This window comes from Archocentrus centrarchus, chromosome 5, assembly GCF_007364275.1.
Source record: "Archocentrus centrarchus isolate MPI-CPG fArcCen1 chromosome 5, fArcCen1, whole genome shotgun sequence".
Classification (NCBI taxonomy): domain Eukaryota; kingdom Metazoa; phylum Chordata; class Actinopteri; order Cichliformes; family Cichlidae; genus Archocentrus; species Archocentrus centrarchus.
In genome coordinates, this window is record NC_044350.1 from 29,817,778 (window position 1) to 29,839,786 (window position 22,009).

The window sequence follows — 22,009 nt, forward strand, 5'->3', positions numbered from 1 at the left end:
TCAGAACCTGTGTGAGACTGATCACTTTGCAGGCACGGATACATATCAAACTGCAGCTGTGAATAGCTTTGCATACTTAGCAGTGCTCAATTCCTAAAATGTTAACAGATAAATGCAAAAACATGGAAATTAATGAGAGCAGCATTAAATACTTTAAGCTGGCATTACAACAGCTCATTTGGGGAGATTTTATAGGTTCTTGTACTGTTTTTTTGTCATCACATTACAAATATATGATTTGTTTCAATGATAGTGTGAATACATTTCCATCCATCTATTTTATTAATCAGACAGCTGGTTAGGTCGCGTGGGCCTAGAGTCTATCCCCACTGTCTTAGGGCGAGAGATGATGGTCCACCCAGTACAGTTTGCCAGTCCATCACAGAGCAAACACACAGAAACAGGCAACCTTTAAGACATTTGCATTCACCTAGGGCTAATTTAGTCAGTTGTGACTGACATATTTCACACAAAGCATTTAAAAAAGTCTTAATAGGATCCTGTTTATGGAAAAGGGCATTTCTCCAGATGGCCAAATCACAGAAAACTGGTACTGTGTATAATTTCAAGCCAATGTTTGTAAAAAACTTTCTGCCTAAAAAGTTTTTTTTATTGTTTTTAATTTACACCAGTTTAAACATAAAAAAAAAGCTGTGTCTCGGTTCTCTGGATGTGTGTATGTTCCTTTTTCAGATCTATTTCAAGCCATAATGGGGGGTAGGGTGGGAATTTGATCACTGGTAACTCTGTTGGAAAGGACTGTTTGCATTGGTGGGTCGGATGTCTTCCAAAGTATGCTGATGCTTATGTTTCCTTTTTTTGTGTGTTATGGCTGTAAAACTTAGTGGGCCAAAAAAATAAAGACTGAAAGGTTGTTCGGTACAATCATTGGCTAAGGTTTGTTTGTCATTCCAGCTGCTTTAGCACAATTTTTGGACAAACATCGCAGATGAAAGCAAACAAAAAAAAACCCAACTACTTTTACAAAACAAAGAGGCTCTGGTATGTGCTTACTGTTTTATTATAACAGGAAATTACATAGGCAAGTGTGTTTGATTTGGTGCTGCCAGCAGTACTGAAAAAGTAGATTATTGTTTGTATTCTTCACTGAGAACAACAACATGGACCTGCATGTTCTGAGATTTCTTTATGCTCTACTTGCGTGAAAACAAGGGGAAGATTTGTTAACCGCATCCATGCTGGATGTCCCTGAGCTGTAAAATATAAAATGTTGCCAAAGCATGGCATGTTCACTGAAGATTATACTCTAAAGGTTTGATAAGATGGATGGAGCTTGAGGGTCCTGCGCAGTATCTTAGTTGTTCCCAAGACTGCGCAGCATCTTCTGGACAGAGATCTTGGATTTCATTCCTGGAATCTGCTGGAGCCATTCTCCCAGTTTGGGGGTCACTGCCCCAAAATGTTCCCATTACCACAGGGACCACTATTACCTTCACTTTCCACATCCTCTCTAGCTCTTCTCTGAGCCCTTGGTATTTATTGAGCTTCTTGTGTTCTTTCTTCTTGATGTTACGGTCGCTTGATATTGCTACATCTATCACTACAGCCTTCCTCCTCTGCTTGTCCACCACTGCTATGTTTGGTTGGTTAGCCATCACCAGTTTGTCCGTCTGTATCAGGAAATCCCACAGGATCCTAGCTCGGTCATTCTCAACCACCCTTGTGGACGTATCCCATTTTGACCTAGGGTCATACACAGATGTTACTGTATACTATGCCAGCCACTTGGTTATAGTGTTCAATGTGTGCCCTGCCTGCTAGCATCTTGCACTCTGCTATTATGTGCTGGATATGTCTCAGGGGTATCTCTGCACAGCCTTCACATGGGGTCATGCCCAGTGTGGTAGACCCCAGCCTTTATCAATCTTATGCTTAGAGCTTGTTCCTGTGCTGCCATGATTAGTGCCTCTGTGCTGTCTTTCAGTCTAGCTTTGTCCAGCCACTGGTTGGACTTTTCTATATCAGCCACCTCTATCTGCAGGTGGTACATGCCGTTCAGAGGCCTGTCCTTCCATGATGGTTCCTGTTCTTTCTCCTCTTCTTTCTCATGTTTCTGCTGCCTGAGGCATTCACTAAACACATGATCATTTGTGGCCATCTTCCTGATGTACTCATGGATCTCTGTTGTTTCATCCAGGATAGTGGTTCTGACACTCACTAGTCCTTTGGCCTCCTTCCTCCCACTTAGCGTGCAGCTTCAGGGTGGTGGATTTGGGGTGAAACCCTCCATGCATGATAAGGAGCTTTCTTGTCTTGATGTCAGTGGCTTCTATTTCCTCCTTTGGCCAGCTTATCATCCCAGCAGGGGATCTGACGGATGGCAGGGCATAGATCTTGTTCTTCCCATTCAGCTAAGTCCTCAGGGCTTGCCTTACCCTCTGCAGGTATTTGGCGGTTGCTGCTTTCCTACCGGCCTCTTTATGGTTCCCATTAGCGAAATTTCACAACTAGACTTGTTGAGTAGGTGGCACACTATTACAGTACCACGCCAGAATTCAGTGAGCTCATGAGAGCGACCCGTTTTTTTCACAAATGTTTGTAGAAGCAGTCTGCATCCTAGGTGCTTGATTTTATACACCTGTGGCCATGGAAGTGATTTGGATGGGTGAGTGAATACTTTTGGCAATATATTGTATATAAATTGCACTTATTTTTCTTAAGATATCCCAGGCATCTCTCATTGGAAAAAAAAAATTGCCAAGAAATTATGCTACTATTAATAGTAGGGAGAATTTCACTTATTATTTCAGCATTTTAAAAACTGTCCCAAGTAAACATTTCCAGAATATCCTTCTTTACATTTGCAAAAAGAGGAAAATTTGGAGGCATTTTGTGTGTGTTATATATTTTTATGTTTAGCTGCATTATATTAAACTGTCGCTTCCTCAGCTTTACTGTCTTCCATTTCAGTCCCATGCCATCAACTTTAGAGAATTTGTCTGTTGTGTATTTGATTCTACTTTTGTCATCAGCAGGCTTACGCTTACCTTGTTTAGCAATTCGACTGATGTGTGAGCAATAAATAACCTGAGGGGGTTAGTATTTGCAATCCATTTAGCCTGATGACAAACATTAAAGATGGATGTGTCAGATGGTTTAGATTAGTATGCAAGAGGCAAACACCTTCTTTCATAATGTGTGTTGGTGCTGCTGCAAATCTTTCCTTTGAATACACCTTTTGAGATGCATCTGAGGACCGACTACAATTCAGTGTCTGAATGAATACTTTGTATTGTTAGTATAAGTGAGAATGAATAAGGATTTGACAGAAAGAGTATTTTCACTGATGAATGTCAACAATTGAATAAATAAAGCCAAAGATGAATGTTAGAGTATCTATAACGGATTAACTGCCTCAAAATTACAGAATTTCTTTGATCAACAAGTAAACCGCACATAGGGAATTAATTGGAATCCAGTCTGGTTTGGTAAGCTGAGTCACGGTGAGTCTTTAACACTGCGGTTCCCACAGGAGTAACTTGACTTTCACTGTGTCATATGTGTGCGTAATCACACTGTCCCGTCCCCGAAGCTGCAGGGTTAACGCATTAAGATGCTTCGTTATGTCCCACACAAAGGCCGACTCACCCAGCCACCTTTGATCCCAGAGCCTTGCTGAGGCTTTTCCTTTACTTTCTATGAACTGACAAATTTCCTCAGGCAGCTCATGCACCTGCGTGATAATGGATGTCACCAAATTAAGGTTTTTCCTCCAGAAAAGACTGAAACTGCCGGTGATTTAAACATTTGCTGCTTATAAAGTTCACTGTCTGTGTTACAGTGCTTATGACGCATTCTGTCTTCAGGACTTTGCTGCACAGCGTTTCCTGCTGTATGCCGCAGTGATGCACTTGTCAGCTCACCTGAGCAGGTCTCCTTCTGCATCTTCTCCCGCATCTGTCCCACCAATCCGCTCTTTTCCCCATACATCGCAGGCAGGGACTAGTGATGGGAATTCCAGATCTTTTCAGAGAGCAGGCTCTTTAGGCTCGGCTCCCAAAGAAGAGCCGGCTCCTTCGGCTCCCAAGTGGCTCATCAGATTTTAATTTTTTTTTTAAAAAGTGTAAAATAAATTACTAATGTAAAAAAAAATGAATTAGGCTTATATCAAATGTTTCTTTATATACTCAACATATAATAGAGTGCTCCAAATACAAATTATAAAACAAAAGATTGGAAATCAGAAAAAACAAGGACCTTTGAGCAGGCCCGGATTAAGGTGGGTCTGGGCCCCGGGGCAAGGAGATTGCATTGTTGTTGGGCCCCCCCCTGGGCCCCCTGGATCCATGGGCCCCGGGGCGCCAGCCCCACTCGCCCGGTCGGTAATACGGCCCTGCCTTTGAGGAGTTCATCCTGTCTCTCCTGCCTGATGACCTGCCCTGTTTTGTTCTTCTACTTGCACTGAGAGATGAACAATTCGTATATGCCTGCACAGGTTGTTTGTGGAGCCTGCTCAATATTAAATTTTAAATTTGCAGTCTACACTCTGTCTATCAGATTAATCCTTTAACTCCAGGCAATCGCTGCTGCGGTTTCCTGACCTTACTAGCCGCGAACAGCTGATTAATGTAAGTAGCATATCACGGCAGAGTCATCTGGTCAAAGGAACTTGATCAGCTGACTTTTTACCCTAACTTCGTGACCATTCATACTATCGAAAAAAATCAAATGGTTCCTCAAAGCTCAGAAATTGCACTTCACAGTCGTATAGTGGTATTACGGTATTTGTTTGAAGTCTGCAAACGCCGGCACTTTTGAAGTACGCTGTGTCTGCTTCCACATGTTTGGAGGCACTAGCGGAACAAATCAGAGCCGGGCCGGGGGCGGGGCAAATGACCGGGCCCTTTATACCCAAATAATAAAGCTTATCATAACATCATTTTACAACATACACATGCCCAGAACAGTGGGAATGTGTATGTTATGAAGTGCCACTCATGTTAGCTTAGTCCGTAAAAATGTTCCACTTAAGGCCTTTAAGGGCGGTTTCACACCGGATGCGTTGCGTAAAAACGACATGAAATTCCGAATCTTTCGGGTGTGAACTTGTCGCGTAACCTACATACACACTGGACGCGCTGTGTTTTTGCGAATAAATCGCCCTCATAAAACGCACTGTGAAAGAAAGGAAGTGGACATCAAACGATGATGTAATGAGGTTGTGATGTTTCTAAACAAGAGAAGGAAGAAAAAGAGATTCTGGGTTCATCCAACTCATAAGAAAGCAGCAGCAGCAGGGAGAGTTTCATGGTTTGATCCAGGAGTTGAAGCTGCATCACGGATGCTTTTGCGCATACTTCATATCATCAGTGGGCAGTTGTTGTTAGCAGAGTTGGGATCACATGTGAGAAGGCAGAGGATAATATTAGAGAGCTGACTGACCCGGAGCAGCATGTAGCTGTGTGTCTGAGGGAAAATATTATGATTTTATTGTTCCCACATGACTGTATATTCAGTACATTGGTGCGCGTTTTGAGCTATGACCTCACATGGTGCTAAATGCAGCGCTCTGATTGGTCAGACCTGTTTGTTCGCTTGCGAAAGTCAGAAAAATCGAACTTGATCCGAAAATAAATAATATATAAACAATAAATAATAAATAATAAATAAATGCTGCAAATTCGTCCTGTGAAATGACGAGGTTGGTGTGAACGGCTGCATTAAGAAAAGGAGAGTCCGAAAAATATTTTTAATGCACGAAACATTCGCACGGAATTTATGCGTCCGGTCCTTTACACACCGGACGCACAAACAGATCTGACCAATCAGAGCGCTGCATTTAGCAACATGTGAGTTCATAGCTCAAAACGCGCACCGATGTACTGAATATACAGCTGGGAACAGTAAACTCATACTATTTTACCTCAGACACACAGCTACACGCTGTTCTAATTCAGTCAGCTTTCTGAAATTATTCTCTGCCCCCTCACATGTGATCCCAACTTGGCCAACAACAACTGCCCACTGATGATATGAAGTATGCGCCAAAGCGGCCGTGATGCAGCTTCAACTCCTGGATCAAACCATGAAACTGTCCCTGCTGCTGCTTTCTTATGAGCTGGATGAACCCAGAATCTGTTTCTTCCTTCTCTTACATCATCGTTTGATGTCGACTTCCTTTCTTTCACAGTGCGTTTTATGAGGGCGATTTATTCGCAAAAACGCAGCGCGTCCGGTGTGTATGTAGGTTACGACAAGTTCACATCTGAAAGATTCGGAATTTCATGTCGTTTTTACGCAACGCATCCGGTGTGAAAATAAAGCCAGTCATGCAGTCCAACATCTTATTCAATATTTTACACCTACTACATCACTAAAGTCAGTCGGTTTTGAGCAACCGTGACTCAGTCCTGACTGTGGCAACCTTTAAAACCCCCGTGTAAAACATGAATGATGGGTGATGTATAGTGGGTTGTATACTGTGCACATTGAGCCATGCATATTGCGATATAATCAAGACAGGGCCCTCCTTCTCCACTTCGCCTCGGACGTGACAGAGGCCTGGCTACCTGAAATCTTATTCTCCTCTCCTCTCTCCCATCCGGGCCCCCACTAGCCCCGGGCCGGGGGCGTGTCGCCCTCCCAGCCCCTCCAGAAGCTCCGCCCCTGTTTGGAGGTATAAGGTTAAAATGTGTCCAGTCTTTACTACCTTTTCCGTCACTCATTTTCCTCACAGTTCCGTTTGTAGCCTCTATGTAAAGTGCAACGTCCTTTAGCTCTTTACTGTCTCCCAGCGAATTTTGCAGGAGCCCCTCCCTCTCTGGTGTTTGTTTACTCACTGCGCAGTGTGCCTGTGCCCCCTCCCCTCTCTCTCAGTGTAGACGACCATATGGTACCAATCACGTGCGGCTTCCACACACACACACACACACACACACACACACACACACACACACACACACACACACACACAAACAAAAGAAAAAAAGAAACGGCTCATTACCAGGAGCCGGCTCCCATCGTTCACTTTCAAGAGCGGACTCTTAGAGCCAGATCGTTCGCGACCGACCCATCACAAGCGGGGACACACAGGTTTACGTCCGATTGAGCTTTACAGATAGAGTATGTATTATAACATCACACACACTCAGACACTGTAAGGTTTTAACTACTCCTATTTATTTCTAAATCTTCCAAGGTTACAATTATTTTAAGTCACACTTCATGGAACAGGTTTGAGATAATAAAACGTTACATACAGATCAAACCCTGCTAGGAAGGACTACTTATATACTGAAAAGTCTTGTTTTAGTATCAGTGTTTTACTATCATCTAGAGGCAAAGATATGATTTTGCAGTATGTGACCTACTTCGATGTAATGTTTGATGCTCCAGGCAGCATTCAAGTTCGGACTAGCAAAAGTTAGAGCCAGTCAGATTCTTTTATGTGCTCAGTTCTTGGTACACAGCTTTTAATCCAGAAAACACCCAATGAAAAATAAATGAAAGTCAAGTCATATACATGCTGTATCACAGTAAACTGTGTGCTGAGCGTGAAGGATGATTTAGTAATGACATGGCCTGTAGTTCTGACACGGAGGATAAAGCCCTTCACCAAAGAAATCACAGCTTACCGGCTCACTATGCTGAGCACGTAGCATGCATCTATTGAGAGCAATACTCAGCTCAGAGTTTGGTGGTGTTTTCAAACGCAAAAATAAAGCTGTAATGTAGAGGTGGGAAGTAATGAAGTACAAATTCTTCATTATTGTACTTAAGAGGAATTTTTAGGTATCTGTACTTAAGCATTTATTTTTCTGACAACTTTTTACTTTTGCTCCCTACATTTTTACACAAATCCCTGTACTTTCTACTGCTCACGTTTTCAAAACAGGCTCGTTACGTTAGGTTTAACACATTTGAGGGAAGTTTTTATTTCCCAACATCAAACGGATTTGAGCTTAAATGGATTGAACAATAAGACGTTCCTGTTGGTGTATCCGTCACCGGGGCTTTTTTACATAAAAAGAGATAAAAGAGGCAACCCCCCCCCCCCCCCCCCCCCCCTCCAAAAAAAACAAACTTTTAATTTATGCATCATCATTTATAGTGCTATACCCAGGGGTTAAATCTACTGGAGCTCACAAGAGAAATTATTGTGAGTTGTGATCTTAGGGTTCCCCTACCGAATCCCACTTTAATCCTGACTATACTCATTTTTCTGTTTACGTGTGAAAGCAAAATAAATAAAAAAAAGTTTGTATTCTTTTATTACTACAGTAACATGAATAGCTGGTTCTTACTTCAAGTACATGTCAGAGCCTGTACCTTTTCAGCTAAATTAGTACTTCAGCTTTTACCAGAGTATTTCTTAGCACAGGTATCTGCACTTCTACTTAAGTAAAGAATGTCTGTACTTTTGACACCTCTGACTGTAAGGAATGTATTAAACTTTCACATGCAGCTGCAATTGTATCATAATCTCATGTGTACACTAATGCTAAAGTTGGAGTAACCACTGGAGTCAGAGTTTAGTGGTGCCGGTAACTTGTTGAATTCATTAAAATTAGCTTTGAAGTGAAGAAACTGGGGGAGTGTAAAAGTTTGGTTCATCTGTCAGCGCTAACAGCAGTGTTAAAAACAAGACTGACCTTCACCTTTGGGAATGCTGAGTTTGGTTCAAATGTGTGACATCAGCTCATGAGTAGAGTCATGAGTCAGGCCGTAGTTCCTTCAAAGATGATGCCTGAGTTGCGAGTGGTTGAGAGTTCAGAGCTCTGAAAATCCAAAACGCAAAACTCACATATTCTCGACAACAAGAGCCTGCTGGCTGGAGAGTGACCCACTAGCAGTGGTGACCTTGCCTGTGCTGACTGTGGATGATCTCCCACAATCTAAACACATATCAATATTTAGCAACAATAAATCTGATATTCAAATGTGACGCTTTCTATCTGTCTATCTGTCTACAGATGGTCAACATGCCTTTCTATGCAAGTGCATACGGAAATAGGTTCCAGCTCCTCGACCCTGAACGAGATAAGAAATCCAGGCGTGGGGTAGATTGTTTCTTTTATCCATATAAAACAAGCTATGAAGATAACACACAAGTCCCCCAGAAAAAACCCCAAACAAACAAAAAAGCAGGGAAATTATTTTTCAGGGCTTCCTATAAATGAGGTCTGAGGTTACTGCGAACTTTGTAAGCACGCGGTGTCAAGGCACACGCGCCCTTATGCACACTGCATGCTTTTAAAACAGTCTTTTAAGTGAGTTTAAGAGTATGCTGTACTGGAGACCAGGGCTTCCCTTACCTTATACTATGAGGTTATTAGCTCCAATCTCATTGTACATCCTGTATAATGACAATAAAGGCATTCTATTCTATTCTATTCTACAATTGATTGGTATTGCCACCTAAATAAACACTTAAACCAAACTGTTCTTTCTTGAGTTTAGTTGATATTTTTGGAGCATTATTTCACGGTGACCTTAATCAGAGTGATTTCCAAATTCAAATTACTGTTAAAATTAAAAGTCTACATGTTCTCTCATTTATTACATGCTCAATCAATTATAATATTTTCAAAACTCACCTCTTCCTGGTTATCTCCTCAGCAGGACGGTGGACCAAAGAGTGAGGGAAGCTCAATAATATACAGTAATCATTTAATAGAAAAATGAAATGGTTTGCCCCAGGAAAAAAAAAAAAAATAATTTTTCTGTTTCTTTTTTCCCTTTGGGGTTTGTTTTTAATGGCAATATTTTATTTAAAATTTTATTTTCTTGTGGTCACATGGACCCACAACCCACAGTAGAGCAGGGTAAATAAAGCAGCTAGTAGCTTTCCTTTCCTGCCTTGTGTGGTGGTCCAGTCACCACCACACAACGCAGGCAACTACTTGAGGCTTCAGACCAAAGGGAGGACCCAAAAGCTGGGGTACTTTAAACTATGGCAGTGGGAATGTGCAAAGTTTGTGGTGACAGTAGGAGACCTGACCTCCGTAAGGGGGCCCCACTTAACTCCACCTACAAGTAGCTGACATGATTCTGTTTAAACACAGACGCTTTAGTGACTCGAATAAAGAGTCGACCTGTTAGCACAGTTAGCACACTGGAAGAACAGAGAATGTGCAATACTGACACTTCATAACCAGTCAACTTGGTCTCGGGCATTGTTACTGAAATGCACATGGAGTCGTTTTATAGAAGTGCTGGTGTCACATTACTTATAATATTTATTTGCCCCAGGAAACTCTAGAATTGCCACATTCTCAAGCCTGTTTGTTGAAAACTGGAATCAGGATGCTGAACTACAACAACAACAACAACAACAAAATTATAGTCCAATGCTGTTGATGTTGAAAAAAAAAAGGATTATTAGTCATATTACTGTATTTGTGATCTGATGTATTCTTTTCTTCGGTGTCACTGTTGACCACTGAATAAAAATAATGGATATAAGCAGGGACTGTCCTCACATGCTAAGAAGTCAGCGGCATGTGGTAAAAATATTTTGCTGACGTGTGCCCTCTGGTGGGTGTTGGGTGGAATAAACAGTGGGAGAGACTTCTTTTTTTTTTTTTTTTTTTTTTTTAAAGCCTGTCATGTCTGGTAGATCTTGCAAGCAAGTGGGAGAGACTTCTGATAGATAATGTATATCCACTCATCACATTGAATAAATAGCAATAACTACAAAGAGTAAACAACTCACTGCATTATTTCTAATTCAATATCATTCAATGCATATTAAACCTGAACAGCATTAGAAGCCTGCTTAACCTTTGTGGCCACTATATATGCTTGTTTTTCATTAGCTCTCAAATAAATGTGTAAAAACAAATGAGTATAATGATCTACACTAAGTGTTTTCAGGTACGTCCCTTGATTGTATTTACAGCTGCCGCCTGAGATTAACTGCATTATTCATTGTGCTGTTAAGTATTTCATTGATGCATTTTATCAGTTGGTATGAAAAATGAACAATGAAAGGAAATGTCGCTGATGGAAATACCCATTACCCATGGCAAAGACAATTAAAATTAAAGCTGCAAGCAGCGATAATAGGCCCTCGCCGGCCGCCGCCCAAGTGCTGGTGCCGATTTGGACCGTGCTTTTCCGGCCGTGCCAGTTTTAGCCGTTTTTTTGGCATGCTACATGTGAAATTTTGAAATGGATGAATTGGGTAACTCAAGGAAAAAGATGCCATTTTCCGGACTTTGCCATGGCAACGTCTTACATATTACATCTTTTTCACTTGTAGGTTTTTTGTTCAGGGTGATGTGAAGAATGTGTGTACCAAATTCAGGCATTTCTATGCAGTTTTGAAAAAGATATGGTCATTTTTCTATCGAAGAAATTTCTCATTTTTTCCCACAGGGATAAAAAGGGGCAGTTTTGGCATCGTCATGGGAACAGCGTCCAAAATATGACATAGGTGTGATTGACTTTTTGATCAGGCTGACATCTGCAATCTGTGTACCAAATTTCATGTATTTCGGGCAAACTAAGCAGAAACTTTAGTATGGGGGATTTTTCGTTTTTTCCCATTAGAATAAAATGGGGCATTTCGGGCTCCGCCATGGAAACGTGTTAGAAAATAGAGTATGGGTGTAATTGGCTTTTTCGATCAGGATGACGTCAAGAATGTTGACACAAATTTTCATGCATTTCAGTGAAACTAAAATTCTGGACCTCCATACAAATTTTTGTTTGCTTCTGTAGGGGGCGCTATTGCACCTAGAAACTTGATTCCCTAATTGTGGTTTCAGGCCGGTTCAGTAAACAAGTTATTAAATTTTGAGGCTGATCGGCCAAAGATTGTGCGAACGAATGCACAAACAAAATTGCGGCGAGAGACAAAAACGAAGACCAAATTCACGCGGTTGCCATGGCAACAGCGTTGAATATTCTATAAAACCTCGCACATCTTTTGATGCCCAACTTGTGAAGATGTTCCTGAGCGATTTTGGTGCCAGTCGGTTTAATGCCCTATGTTAAGAATTCTTCAAGTAGAGACGTTCATACAGTTAGACCTTTATTCTGAAACACCCGTTTATTTTGAAAGTGCCTAGTTCATTTCCTGTTTTCCGGTGTGTGTTCAGCTTCGCTTGTCATACTAGCAGCAGTACAGCAGTCACTGACGATGTAAGTTGTGTTTATGAGAAAGCATGATGATATGTTTAAGTTGGTTATCACTTCTGACAATGTTAGATCCTGTTAGATCGCTCCAAGTGTGTTGTTGAGCTCTATAGAATGTCCGATTTGTAGCATTAGCATAATCGCGAGTTAGCATAATCGAGCGTTAGCATTACGCTAATTAGCATTACGCTAATTAGCATTATTGTGTGACTGCTAGCTTTCAGTCTATATGTTGAATGGGTGTATGCAGATGATTGCCTGCTCATATGACTGTGCATCTTTCTTTATGTTATGTATCTACAGAAACTGCCATGTATCAAGGCTGCTTCAGTTCGTCATTAAATGTTTAAATCCCTTTGATGAGTCTGTGCTCTCTGACTGGAGCCCTGCAGTGGTCAGTTAATCTGGTACCCAGCAACAGAGGTCGAATCCTCAACACCCTAGGACAAGTTAATTCAAGTACGAGGTGTGCAAAAATGCTGAATCGGCAAAGGTCAAAATTCAGTCCAAGATGGCCGACTTCCTGTTTGTCAGGCGGCAACTCCATAATGTAATTTTTGTCACTCTTCATTTGGTCTTTTTCTGACGCGAATTTGGTGCTTCTGCGGGCTACTTTTTTTTTGCCCCTCCCATAGTAATGCAAAATTTGAATTTTCTAGGGGGCGGGGCTTCGCCACATTTTTGTGTTTTTTAATGGCGCCATTAAAAAACAAAATTTTTCACCAGACCTGGCTTGTATACAAAAAATGGGGACTTTTCATATATGTTCAGGGGGTCAAATTAGCGATTGTTTACTCAGTAAGAAAAATAATAATAATAAGAAGAAGAAATAATAAGAACGCCAACGATTCCAATAATGCGCCATTCCAGTCACCTTCATATATACGTTTTCGGAAACGTCTCGACACGACCCACGTTGTCGTGAGGTCCATGGTCAATGACGAGCGCGTTGCGCTCGTCATTGACCCAATTTCATCACGCAAGCTAGCTGATGACGCTAACGATTTCAATTATGGGCTGCTCCAGTCACCCCCATATTTACGTTTTCGAGAAGCGTTCGACCTGACCTACCTTGTTTGAGGGTCCGTTGTCAAAGTCGAGCGCTTTGCGCTCGACTTTGACCTTTTTTCGTTTTTCACGCGAGCGAATACAATAGGCTCCTCGCCGATCACTTCGTGAGGCTCGGGCCTAATAAAGTCTATAATCTGTTAGGTATGCCTGTTGAACTACTCGTTAACACAAGTATCTATTCAGCCAATTAGAGCAGCAGCTCATATAGACATGATGAAGACAACCTGCTGAAGTTCAAACAGAACGGGCAAGAAGGATGATTTAAGTGACCGACTGTAGCCTGGTTGATGGTGATAGATGGGCTGGCTCCTGCTCTGATCAGCAGTTTCTGAGTATTTCAGAATTTTCACACCTACTGGGACTTTTCCACACAACCATCGCTGCAGTTTACAGAGAAAATATCCAGTGCCTTGTTGATGTCAGATGTAGGTTGCGAGTTATCTGAGAAGAAGGCCAGGCTGCTTTGAGCTGATAGGAAGGCGACAGTTGCTCAAATAACCACTCGCTGTCCTGGGCTGTGTGCCCAGTGTTTTGTGTTTTTCGCTTTATTTTCACTGAGTCATGTTCCCAGTTTGTTTTCCTTCTCAGTTGCTGTCTTGTTCTTTATTGTTACATTTTGATTTCCTACTTCCCTTTGTCCCTGTCTCCCCTGCGTCTGTGTTCTTGAGTCTGCTTTGTCTTTTTGTCATGTCCATGACTGCCTGTGTTTTTGTACTGAATTTTATTCCCAGTGTTGTTTCTAGTCTGCGTCTCTGTCCCGTGTCTGCGTTTCTCTTTGTCTGTTTTCCCCATGCCTTGATCCTTGTTTAGTTTCCTCTGTGCCAATCCCCCGCGTGGCCAAGTCTGCATGTACCTTGTTAGATGTTTCCTGTTTTATTTTGACAGTCTCATGTTCCCTGTACTTTGTGTTTAGTTTTGCTTCACCTGAGTTATTAGTTTCATTTGTTCCACCTGTTGTTCCCTGCTGTTTCCTCTTGCCCTAATTACCTGATGTGTATTTAAGCTCTCAGTTTTCTTCAGTTCCTTGTCACGTTGTTGTCTATGTTTCCTCTGCTGTGTGTCATCCTGCCTGTTTGGTTTAAAAAAAAAAAAGAAAAAAAAAAAAAAAGTTCTGGCTCCCCTTCAACCTGTATAGCTCTGTTCAGTCATCCTTTCTCAGTAAACAACCCTTTAATTAAGTTTGCTTATGAGTCCTGCATTTTTGGGGTCTGCCCTGTCCTGCCACACGGCACACCATGACACTCGCTACAACCAAGATATGCAGAAGAACATCTCTGAATGCACAACATGTTGAACCTTGAAGGAGATGAGCTACAGCAGCACAATAACACAGGTGGTGCTCCTGTCAGTTAAGAACAGTAAACTGAGGCTACATTAGAGAAATGGACAATAGAAGACTGGAGAACATTTGGATGGTAGGGTCAGAGTTTGGTGTAAATACACTGCTCGAAAAATTAAAGGAAAACTTGAGGATTAAAGGAACCTTCAGCTTTCAGGCCCCTCTTCTGTGGAACCAGCTCCCAGCTTGGATTCAGGAGACAGACACCCTCTCTATTTTTAAGATTGGGCTTAAAACTTTCCTTTTTGATAGAGCTTATAGTTAAGCCTGGATCAGGTGACCCTGAACCCTCCCTTAGTTATGTTGCAATAGGCCGAGGCTGCTGGGGGGGCTTCCCATGGTGCTCTGAGTGCTTCTTCTTTACTCACCCCTTGTCACTCTCTATGTGTTTACACATCACTCTGCATTTAATCATTAGCTATTATTAATCTCTGGCTCTCTTCCACAGTGTGCCTTTTCCTCTGGATTATTGTACTGTTTTTGGTTTACAATATAAAGTGCCTTGAATTGATGTTCTGGCATCTTCAGTAAATGAGTAATCACATCTGACAGGCAGGTTAAAACTGTCAAGAGGGTTAATTCTTCATCTGCTTTAGCCTGGTGTTGCTTCCAGCTGACAGTATGGAGATACTTGCTCAGTAATAAGAACATGGTCCACTTACACCCTCAACACATCCCCCTTTTTCCTTCTCTCCCTGTGATGCCTTCATGGTGTAGATGTTAAAGTTTCATATGTGGTGCTTAAGCATCTATCTAGGGCTACTGAAGAGGAGTGAGCATAAATGGAGTAACATTATGCAGGCAGGTAATTTTGCGTACTTGTTATGTTCTAATTAATTCAAATAAGCCATGGTTATGTGAGAAACATCTGCTTATATCTCATTGAAGTGTCTTAATCCACAATTTCAGAATAGCAGCACAAGTCAGCACAAGCTGCTCACAGCCTGTCCACAAAGTAAAGTCTATTGGACCTCAAAATACAAATTATTATGGGACTTATTTCTAAATGATGAGATGAGATGAGATAAACCTTAATGATCCCACCTCGAGGAAATTTGCACATTACAGCAGCTCAAGTACAGATGAGGATGAAATAAATGAAAATAGAATAAAATAGAAAATGCTATGTACATAAAAAATATATCAATACACATATACATCAAAACACTATATAAGATATCAAAAACACTATATATTTGATTATGTCCCCTGCAGCACCACTCCCCATCAGTCCCTGCTTTAACCCCTGTTCATAGGCAATGTTCAGACTAGTTGGTCTGTCAGAAGAAGCCAACCTTGTGTAGTAAAAAAAATAAACCACATTTACTTTAGTTTCTAATGGGTGTGGCCTAGAGGAAAAGAAGAGGTGACAATGTGAACAATAAACTTTGATTTGATTAGTGGAAAAACAAGTCTGACAGTTGGAGAATTTATTAAAATGAGCACACTGTCATCATTTACTTTAATCATTTACTTATGTATTTATATTTAATTAAATATTTAAATTTAATTAAAGGCCAGTCAAAGCAAAACACAGTTAGAAAATGTGATGAAAAAGAGGGCTCGTCCGGGATTTGAACCCGGGACCTCTCGCACCCTAAGCGAGAATCATACCCCTAGACCAACGAGCCACGTGATTAATGTACTTACTCGCTTTAGATAGAAGATAATAATTACGATAAAAATAATAATACGACCTATAACGCGACTGATATAAACATTAATTGTTGTTATCGTTAAAACACGACCACAAACACGTCCTTTCAAAATACAGCAGCCAACCGGAAACTGAGTATACTTTTATTTGAAAAATCAACCCCTTATCAACTCCAAGGTTTCGTTCACTGGCGGGTGCTGAACGGTTAAAATGCGTTTTTTCCTCCTTAAACACACACAAAAAATGAACCTGTAAGGCTACATTCACACCAACGTTGTCTTTAGCCTTATCAGAAAATTGTGTTTCAATATTAAATAAACTTATTCGTCGGGTTTGTGTTAGATATCGGCGTGAGTTGATTGGAAAAGTCCGTTATTTGAACACAGACGGTTGTGTAACGTCGGTAATAACCGCGAGAGGTCGGTAACAGTTGCCAGAAAAGAAGAAGGAGCCGAAGAGCGAAAAGAGACGAGAGGGTTCACCCCTTTCTACTTCCGTTCTTGCTTAAATCCTGTTGGAAAGATGAGACTTCCTTAACAAGCAGTGCAGTCATTGTTTCTCTGGCAAAATAATTCTTGTTATGTTATTAATGTGGGATTTCATGTTGTTCTTGGTCTTTCATTTTCTGCCATTACCCAGGCTGGATCTGTGTTTGAAAAAATGTTTTAACTTCATATAATTGATTTCATGTTTTAACTCTATCTACAGCATGTGGCCAGAAGTTTGCATACACTCATCGTGGGCCTGAATGTCATGGTAATTTGAGGCGTTTAATGATTTCTTTCAACTCTTCTTTTTCCAGGGTGGAATCATTGTACAGCACACATCTGACTTTAAAAAACAAGAATTGGGTGCACGTTTGAATTTATTTTAAATTTTTCTCTAATCCACATGGTCAAAAGTATACATGTAAGCACTGAAATCTTTTAAATTGACAAGCCCAAGGCCTATTAACTTCTCATTTGTGATCTTGATTGACTACAACTGGTTTTGCTCTTTGCCAGCATAAAAAGGGTTTGTTTGACATCACTCACTGTATTGACCAAAACTCAGAACAATGGGGATCTCCAAGGAGCTCAGGGAAGCTCTAAGAAGGAGAACTGTAGATTTACACAAGTTGGGATGGTCTCTCAGGGTCATTTCTAAACAACTGCAGATTCCTCGGGCAGAACCAGGCTCAGGGAGGGGCAGCCATCTGCTGTGACCGGTTGGGGGTGAGGGGAGGGCGACAGGATAAAAGACAAGCTGCGGAAGCGAGCCAGAGATTAATAGTGTGGCATATAAACACAGAGTGAAAAGAGGTGTATGAAAAAAGAAATGTTCAGTGCATTAATGGAACCCCCCAGCAGCCTAGGCCTAGTATGTATGTATGTATGTATAGCATAGATTACTTGGGCGAGTCCACCACTTTGCAGAGAACTGGAAAAAGACCCAAACTGTCACCCTAGATGAGAGGAAATTGGTTATGATGTTCAGGAACAACCCAGGAATCACCAAGACTCACCCTGCCAAGAACTAGAAACTGCTGGAACACCAGCATCACTGTCCACAGTGCAATGAGTTTTACATTGGACTGAGATAGACCAAGAAAGAAACCCCTGCTCCAAAATCGATGCCTTCAAGTTTGGCTGAAATTTGCAGCTGTCCACACGGACAAGCCGAATGACTTGTGGAGAAACATTTTATGGTCAGACCAGACTGAGGTATTTGGCACAATGCCAAGAGTTATGTTTGGAGGAGTAAAGGTGAGGTTTTCAAACCTAAGAAGACTGTACCAACTGTCAACCATAGTGGTGAAAACATCATGCTCTAGAGCTGTTTTGCTGCCAGCGTTACTAATACATTGCAAACAGTGGATGGAATAACGAACAAGGAGGACTACCTTCAAATTCTTCAACTTCACTTAAAATCATCATCTAGACGGTTGAATCCAACCATCCATTAAATGCAGTTATACCCTCCCCCACCCCAGCACAGACTGCAATATGGTACTATAATAACTGAGTACAAATAAATTACAGAATGCAATATTTGTCACTTTTTATTTGTAAATTGCAGGTGATGTCATTGCAGGATTCATCTTTATTTCTACTTCTAAAGCACACATGGTAGTGAGACATCAGTGGAAGCATACAGACATGCAGTAACTGTTAAGGCTGGTCATTGTCATTAGTGCAGCCCATTAAAGTGATCCATTAGACTCATTATTGGAGGGTTTATAGATCAGTGGATTCAACTGAAAACCTGTCCAGACAACAGAGCAGCTTTACTTTCTCTAATGACTGATGAGAGCATGTATGACAGCTGTGATAGCTGCAAAACACCGGGGTCGGAGCACATTTCACAAATCAGGTCGTGCATATTGATGCCCGAAGTCCAGCGATGCACATTCCCTGCTGCTGTTACATAAATTAGCTGCACCTCTGGTAATATTTTCATTGTGTCATATCAGGTACATAATAGATCCTGGCAAAATTAGTCACTGGCAGCACGCCAGAAACAAAAAAGATTGTTTATTTGGAGCATTACATTAAGAGCAGATTATCAGTTTTTGTTATGTGGACTATTTTATTTGTCTGACAAACAGAACATTTCTGAATGAGACCCTTTTCATACCTCACTCACGTTAGTATTGCTTTCATTAGATTTTATTTTCCCCCAGTTCAGTGGCTTTGAATCTTCAGTCTTCATTTGTGTGTATGCATGGTTGTGTCTATAAATAATTCAATTAAATTTTTTTAGGAATCCCAAGGAGAAAATTTTTTATTATTATTAACAAATTGCCTTAAGGAATTTAAAAATTTTAAAAGATCTGTAGCCTTACTAACAAAAGATTGTATCAACCAAAGCAGAAAAAATGTGGAAGAACAGTGGAGGATGATGCCCCAGAGGCTCTCAGTGGAAGAGGTTGTGTGTAGTCGAAAGCAGCCTCAATACATACATCCAGTGCAGGCGGGGTTGGCACATATCTCACACTCATTCATATCAGTAGCCACTAGAAAGTACAAGAAAACAAAATCAAACTTGAGTGAATATTATTAATTCCAGTTAGAAAATATTTTTGTTCTACCCAAGAGGCTGCTTTCCAGTTTTATGAATTACTATTAATAGTGATAATTTGATTTTATTACAGCAACAAGTGTCTATATGCAATGGCCTCCGCAGACCCTACTGTGTAGTTTTTAATAAGTCCTTCATCTGGTGTTATCCTTTATAGGCATTTTCATGGTGCAACACTTGTAGGATCGTCGATTACAATGTGTAAATGATGGATTCTAGGAATCTATTTGAGCAATCCATCTAAACATTGTGCTTCTTATCTGTGTCTTTAATCTTGAGTCTGAGAGAGAGTGTGTGTCTGAGTAAAAACACTAAAGATTAAACAGTGACTAGAAGAGCTGGCTTGTGATTGCTTCCTGTTTAAATTCTGGCAAAGGCAGAATATCGAGACTGGCTCAGCAACTGGAGCTCAGGTGGTTGAGAACACAGTATGCATAATATAAAGCTACCCAGCAAAACCAGTTTGTTTGCTTACCACAAAACCCTAAAAACACGGGAAATAACTTACCAAGAAATGGTCAAGCAACATTTAACATGCAAATTGGCCGGCGAGCTTTAGAGGGGCTCGAAGACATATTTTGTTTTATATTAGGAAAGAATGAATTTCCCAGGCAGCACCGTGGCGCAGCGGTTAGCATCTTTCTGTGTGGAGTTTGCATTTATTCTGGCTTCTTCCCACAGTCCAAAGACATGCAGTTAGAGGGGCTAGGTTATTTGGTGATTGTAAATTGCCAATAGGTGTGAATGCGAGTTCGGATGGTTGTCCGGCTCTCTGTGTTGGCTCTGCCTCTCACCCTATTGCAGCTGGGATAGCTCCAGCTATAGATTGGATCGGGAAATAGTAAAAATACTGATTTAAAGACTAAAACACTATTTTATCCTTAAAAACTGTAAAGTTTTAAACAAAAATATTACACAAGACTGTTATTGTATACTAAAACATAACACAAGCAAGCAATGTTAATGACTTAGAGTTTAAATGCCAAATGAGCATAATTTCTTATTTGTGTGTCATCCTTTGCAGCAAGCTGTCGAGAAATAAATAGGAGTAGTGAGAGGAACACAATGTAATACCATAATGTATTTGTGACCAAAATAATCAGATATTCCATCTGACTCATCTTACTCAGATTTGAGAAACAGCTCCGGCTTCATCCCTTTGGCACACTGGCCGAAACACCTGCGGCAGAAGAGGGTTGGCACACACAGCTCTCACAGTGTTTGTGTCAAGGTGACGACCAACATTGTCATCTAAGCTACGATTTTTTTGAGCTGCTTCACAGGCCTCCAGTGGTAAGCGTCTGTCTCCAGCCTGCAGGGAGAGGGACAAGATGTTTCAATTAGGCGCAATACAAACCTTATTTTTTTATAATGTCAGGTCAAAAGCTGAAATTATCATGTATTCTCAGAGATGAATCAGAGGATGGGACAACAATTTCAGGACAGATTGAACATAAATGGGTGAGTGATTTTTCTTGAAATTAACGTTTTACCTAAGAAGGCCAAAACCAGCCTTACTTCAGATAGCCCTGACAATATCAATCGCATGCTGCTACGCCTGAAATGCATTAAAATGCATAAAAAAGACAAAGAGAGCTTGAAAAGAAACTTAGATAAGCAGTATTTCCAAAAACAAACGATACTCACCCTAATCCACACTCCCAGAGCTCCACTGCACACACACACGGCCAAAACAAGAGCAACAAACACTCTCATTTTAAAAAGGTGCAAAATACCTCTTCGTTTTATGAAGACTTTCTTCTGTGCTTGATGCTGTTGAGACAGCAGATCTGGAAAAGGTGAGCTCACCAAAAACCAATGAAATGGAAAAGCTTTTATAGAGATTTTCAAACATTAGGGGAGGAGACTTGTAAGCGCAACACTGATGGTGGGAAGGGCATGGTAGCAGGTGTTCAGTTGTGAAAAACACTTTACAATCATAATAAATAAGAGGTTTGATAACCATTTGTGAGTTCAAGCACACTAGATCCTCTTTTTTTTCTTTTTATAAACGCTATCTTGTAATCCTGTTTATAACATCCATCTGTGTTGTTTCCCTGCGTCAGCACAATATTTTATCATTGGCTTTGGGTTTCAGACCAGCGCATCTGATACCTCAATACCAGCTAATAAATCTCATCCCTTGTCAGTGCCATCTGATAAGGAAGCAGCTATGTGCGCACACAGCTGATGAGGTTACTTGTTTAAAGCATGTGTAAATTATAAAATTTCACAAACTGGCAACAGATAGGTATCACTGGAACACAGGTGTCATTTCAGATCAAATATTCTTATTTAAAGTCTGACAGTCAAGTCTGTGATGGCAGTGTGAGTCACAATTTAGAGAGCTCTCATCAACAATGAGTTAAAGGTGACTGAATGAACCATATTACTTCAAAAGTCACGAAATGTACCGAGTTTTGCAGGCTTTACTTTTCCCGAGTTATAAGCTTTAACTTTTTTTTTTCCTTCTATTTTTTTATGACCTTGAGAAAGATAGCAGTTAGGAGACTAAGATTCAAATCTATGATTCTGCTGCAGGGAACTGCATTTTAATTTAATTAATTTTTTTTTAAAAGCAATAAATTGTGTTGTAGGGCTGCAAACATCTGGACATAAAAATGAGCAATATTTGAACAGATTGAGCTGCTTACGTGATTTCAGTGATTTTTGTCAGTGGACTCTGAAAAAAAAAGCAGTTATTTTTAAAATAAAATGTATTTAAGCAGATAACATGCATTAGAGCATGTAAGTGTTATCAAATCTACGATGGGAACAAT

General features: G+C 40.7%; 1 protein-coding gene and 1 non-coding gene across 3 annotated transcripts; both read right to left on the reverse strand.

Annotated features, from left to right (window-relative positions):
• Window positions 1-16,071: 16,071 nt before the first annotated feature.
• trnap-agg (transfer RNA proline (anticodon AGG)) lies at window positions 16,072-16,143 on the reverse strand. The gene has a single exon. It is a non-coding gene; the product is annotated as a tRNA-Pro (tRNA).
• A 2,072-nt stretch (window positions 16,144-18,215) lies between these two features.
• LOC115780840 (guanylate cyclase activator 2B-like) lies at window positions 18,216-21,057 on the reverse strand. Of its 2 annotated transcripts, none has more exons than XR_004019995.1 (3): window positions 20,877-21,057; window positions 20,356-20,541; window positions 18,216-19,164 (listed from the first exon to the last, which is right to left on the reverse strand). XR_004019995.1 is itself a non-coding variant. In XM_030730258.1 (3 exons), exons 1-3 carry the CDS (start codon window positions 20,943-20,945, stop codon window positions 19,100-19,102), a joined length of 321 nt encoding a protein of 106 aa, XP_030586118.1. In that variant the 5' UTR covers window positions 20,946-21,057; the 3' UTR covers window positions 18,216-19,099. The 2 variants fall into 2 exon arrangements, 1 of the variants encoding a protein (XP_030586118.1); XM_030730258.1 differs by having other exon boundaries at window positions 18,216-19,171; window positions 20,362-20,541.
• Between the last annotated feature and the right edge of the window lie 952 nt (window positions 21,058-22,009).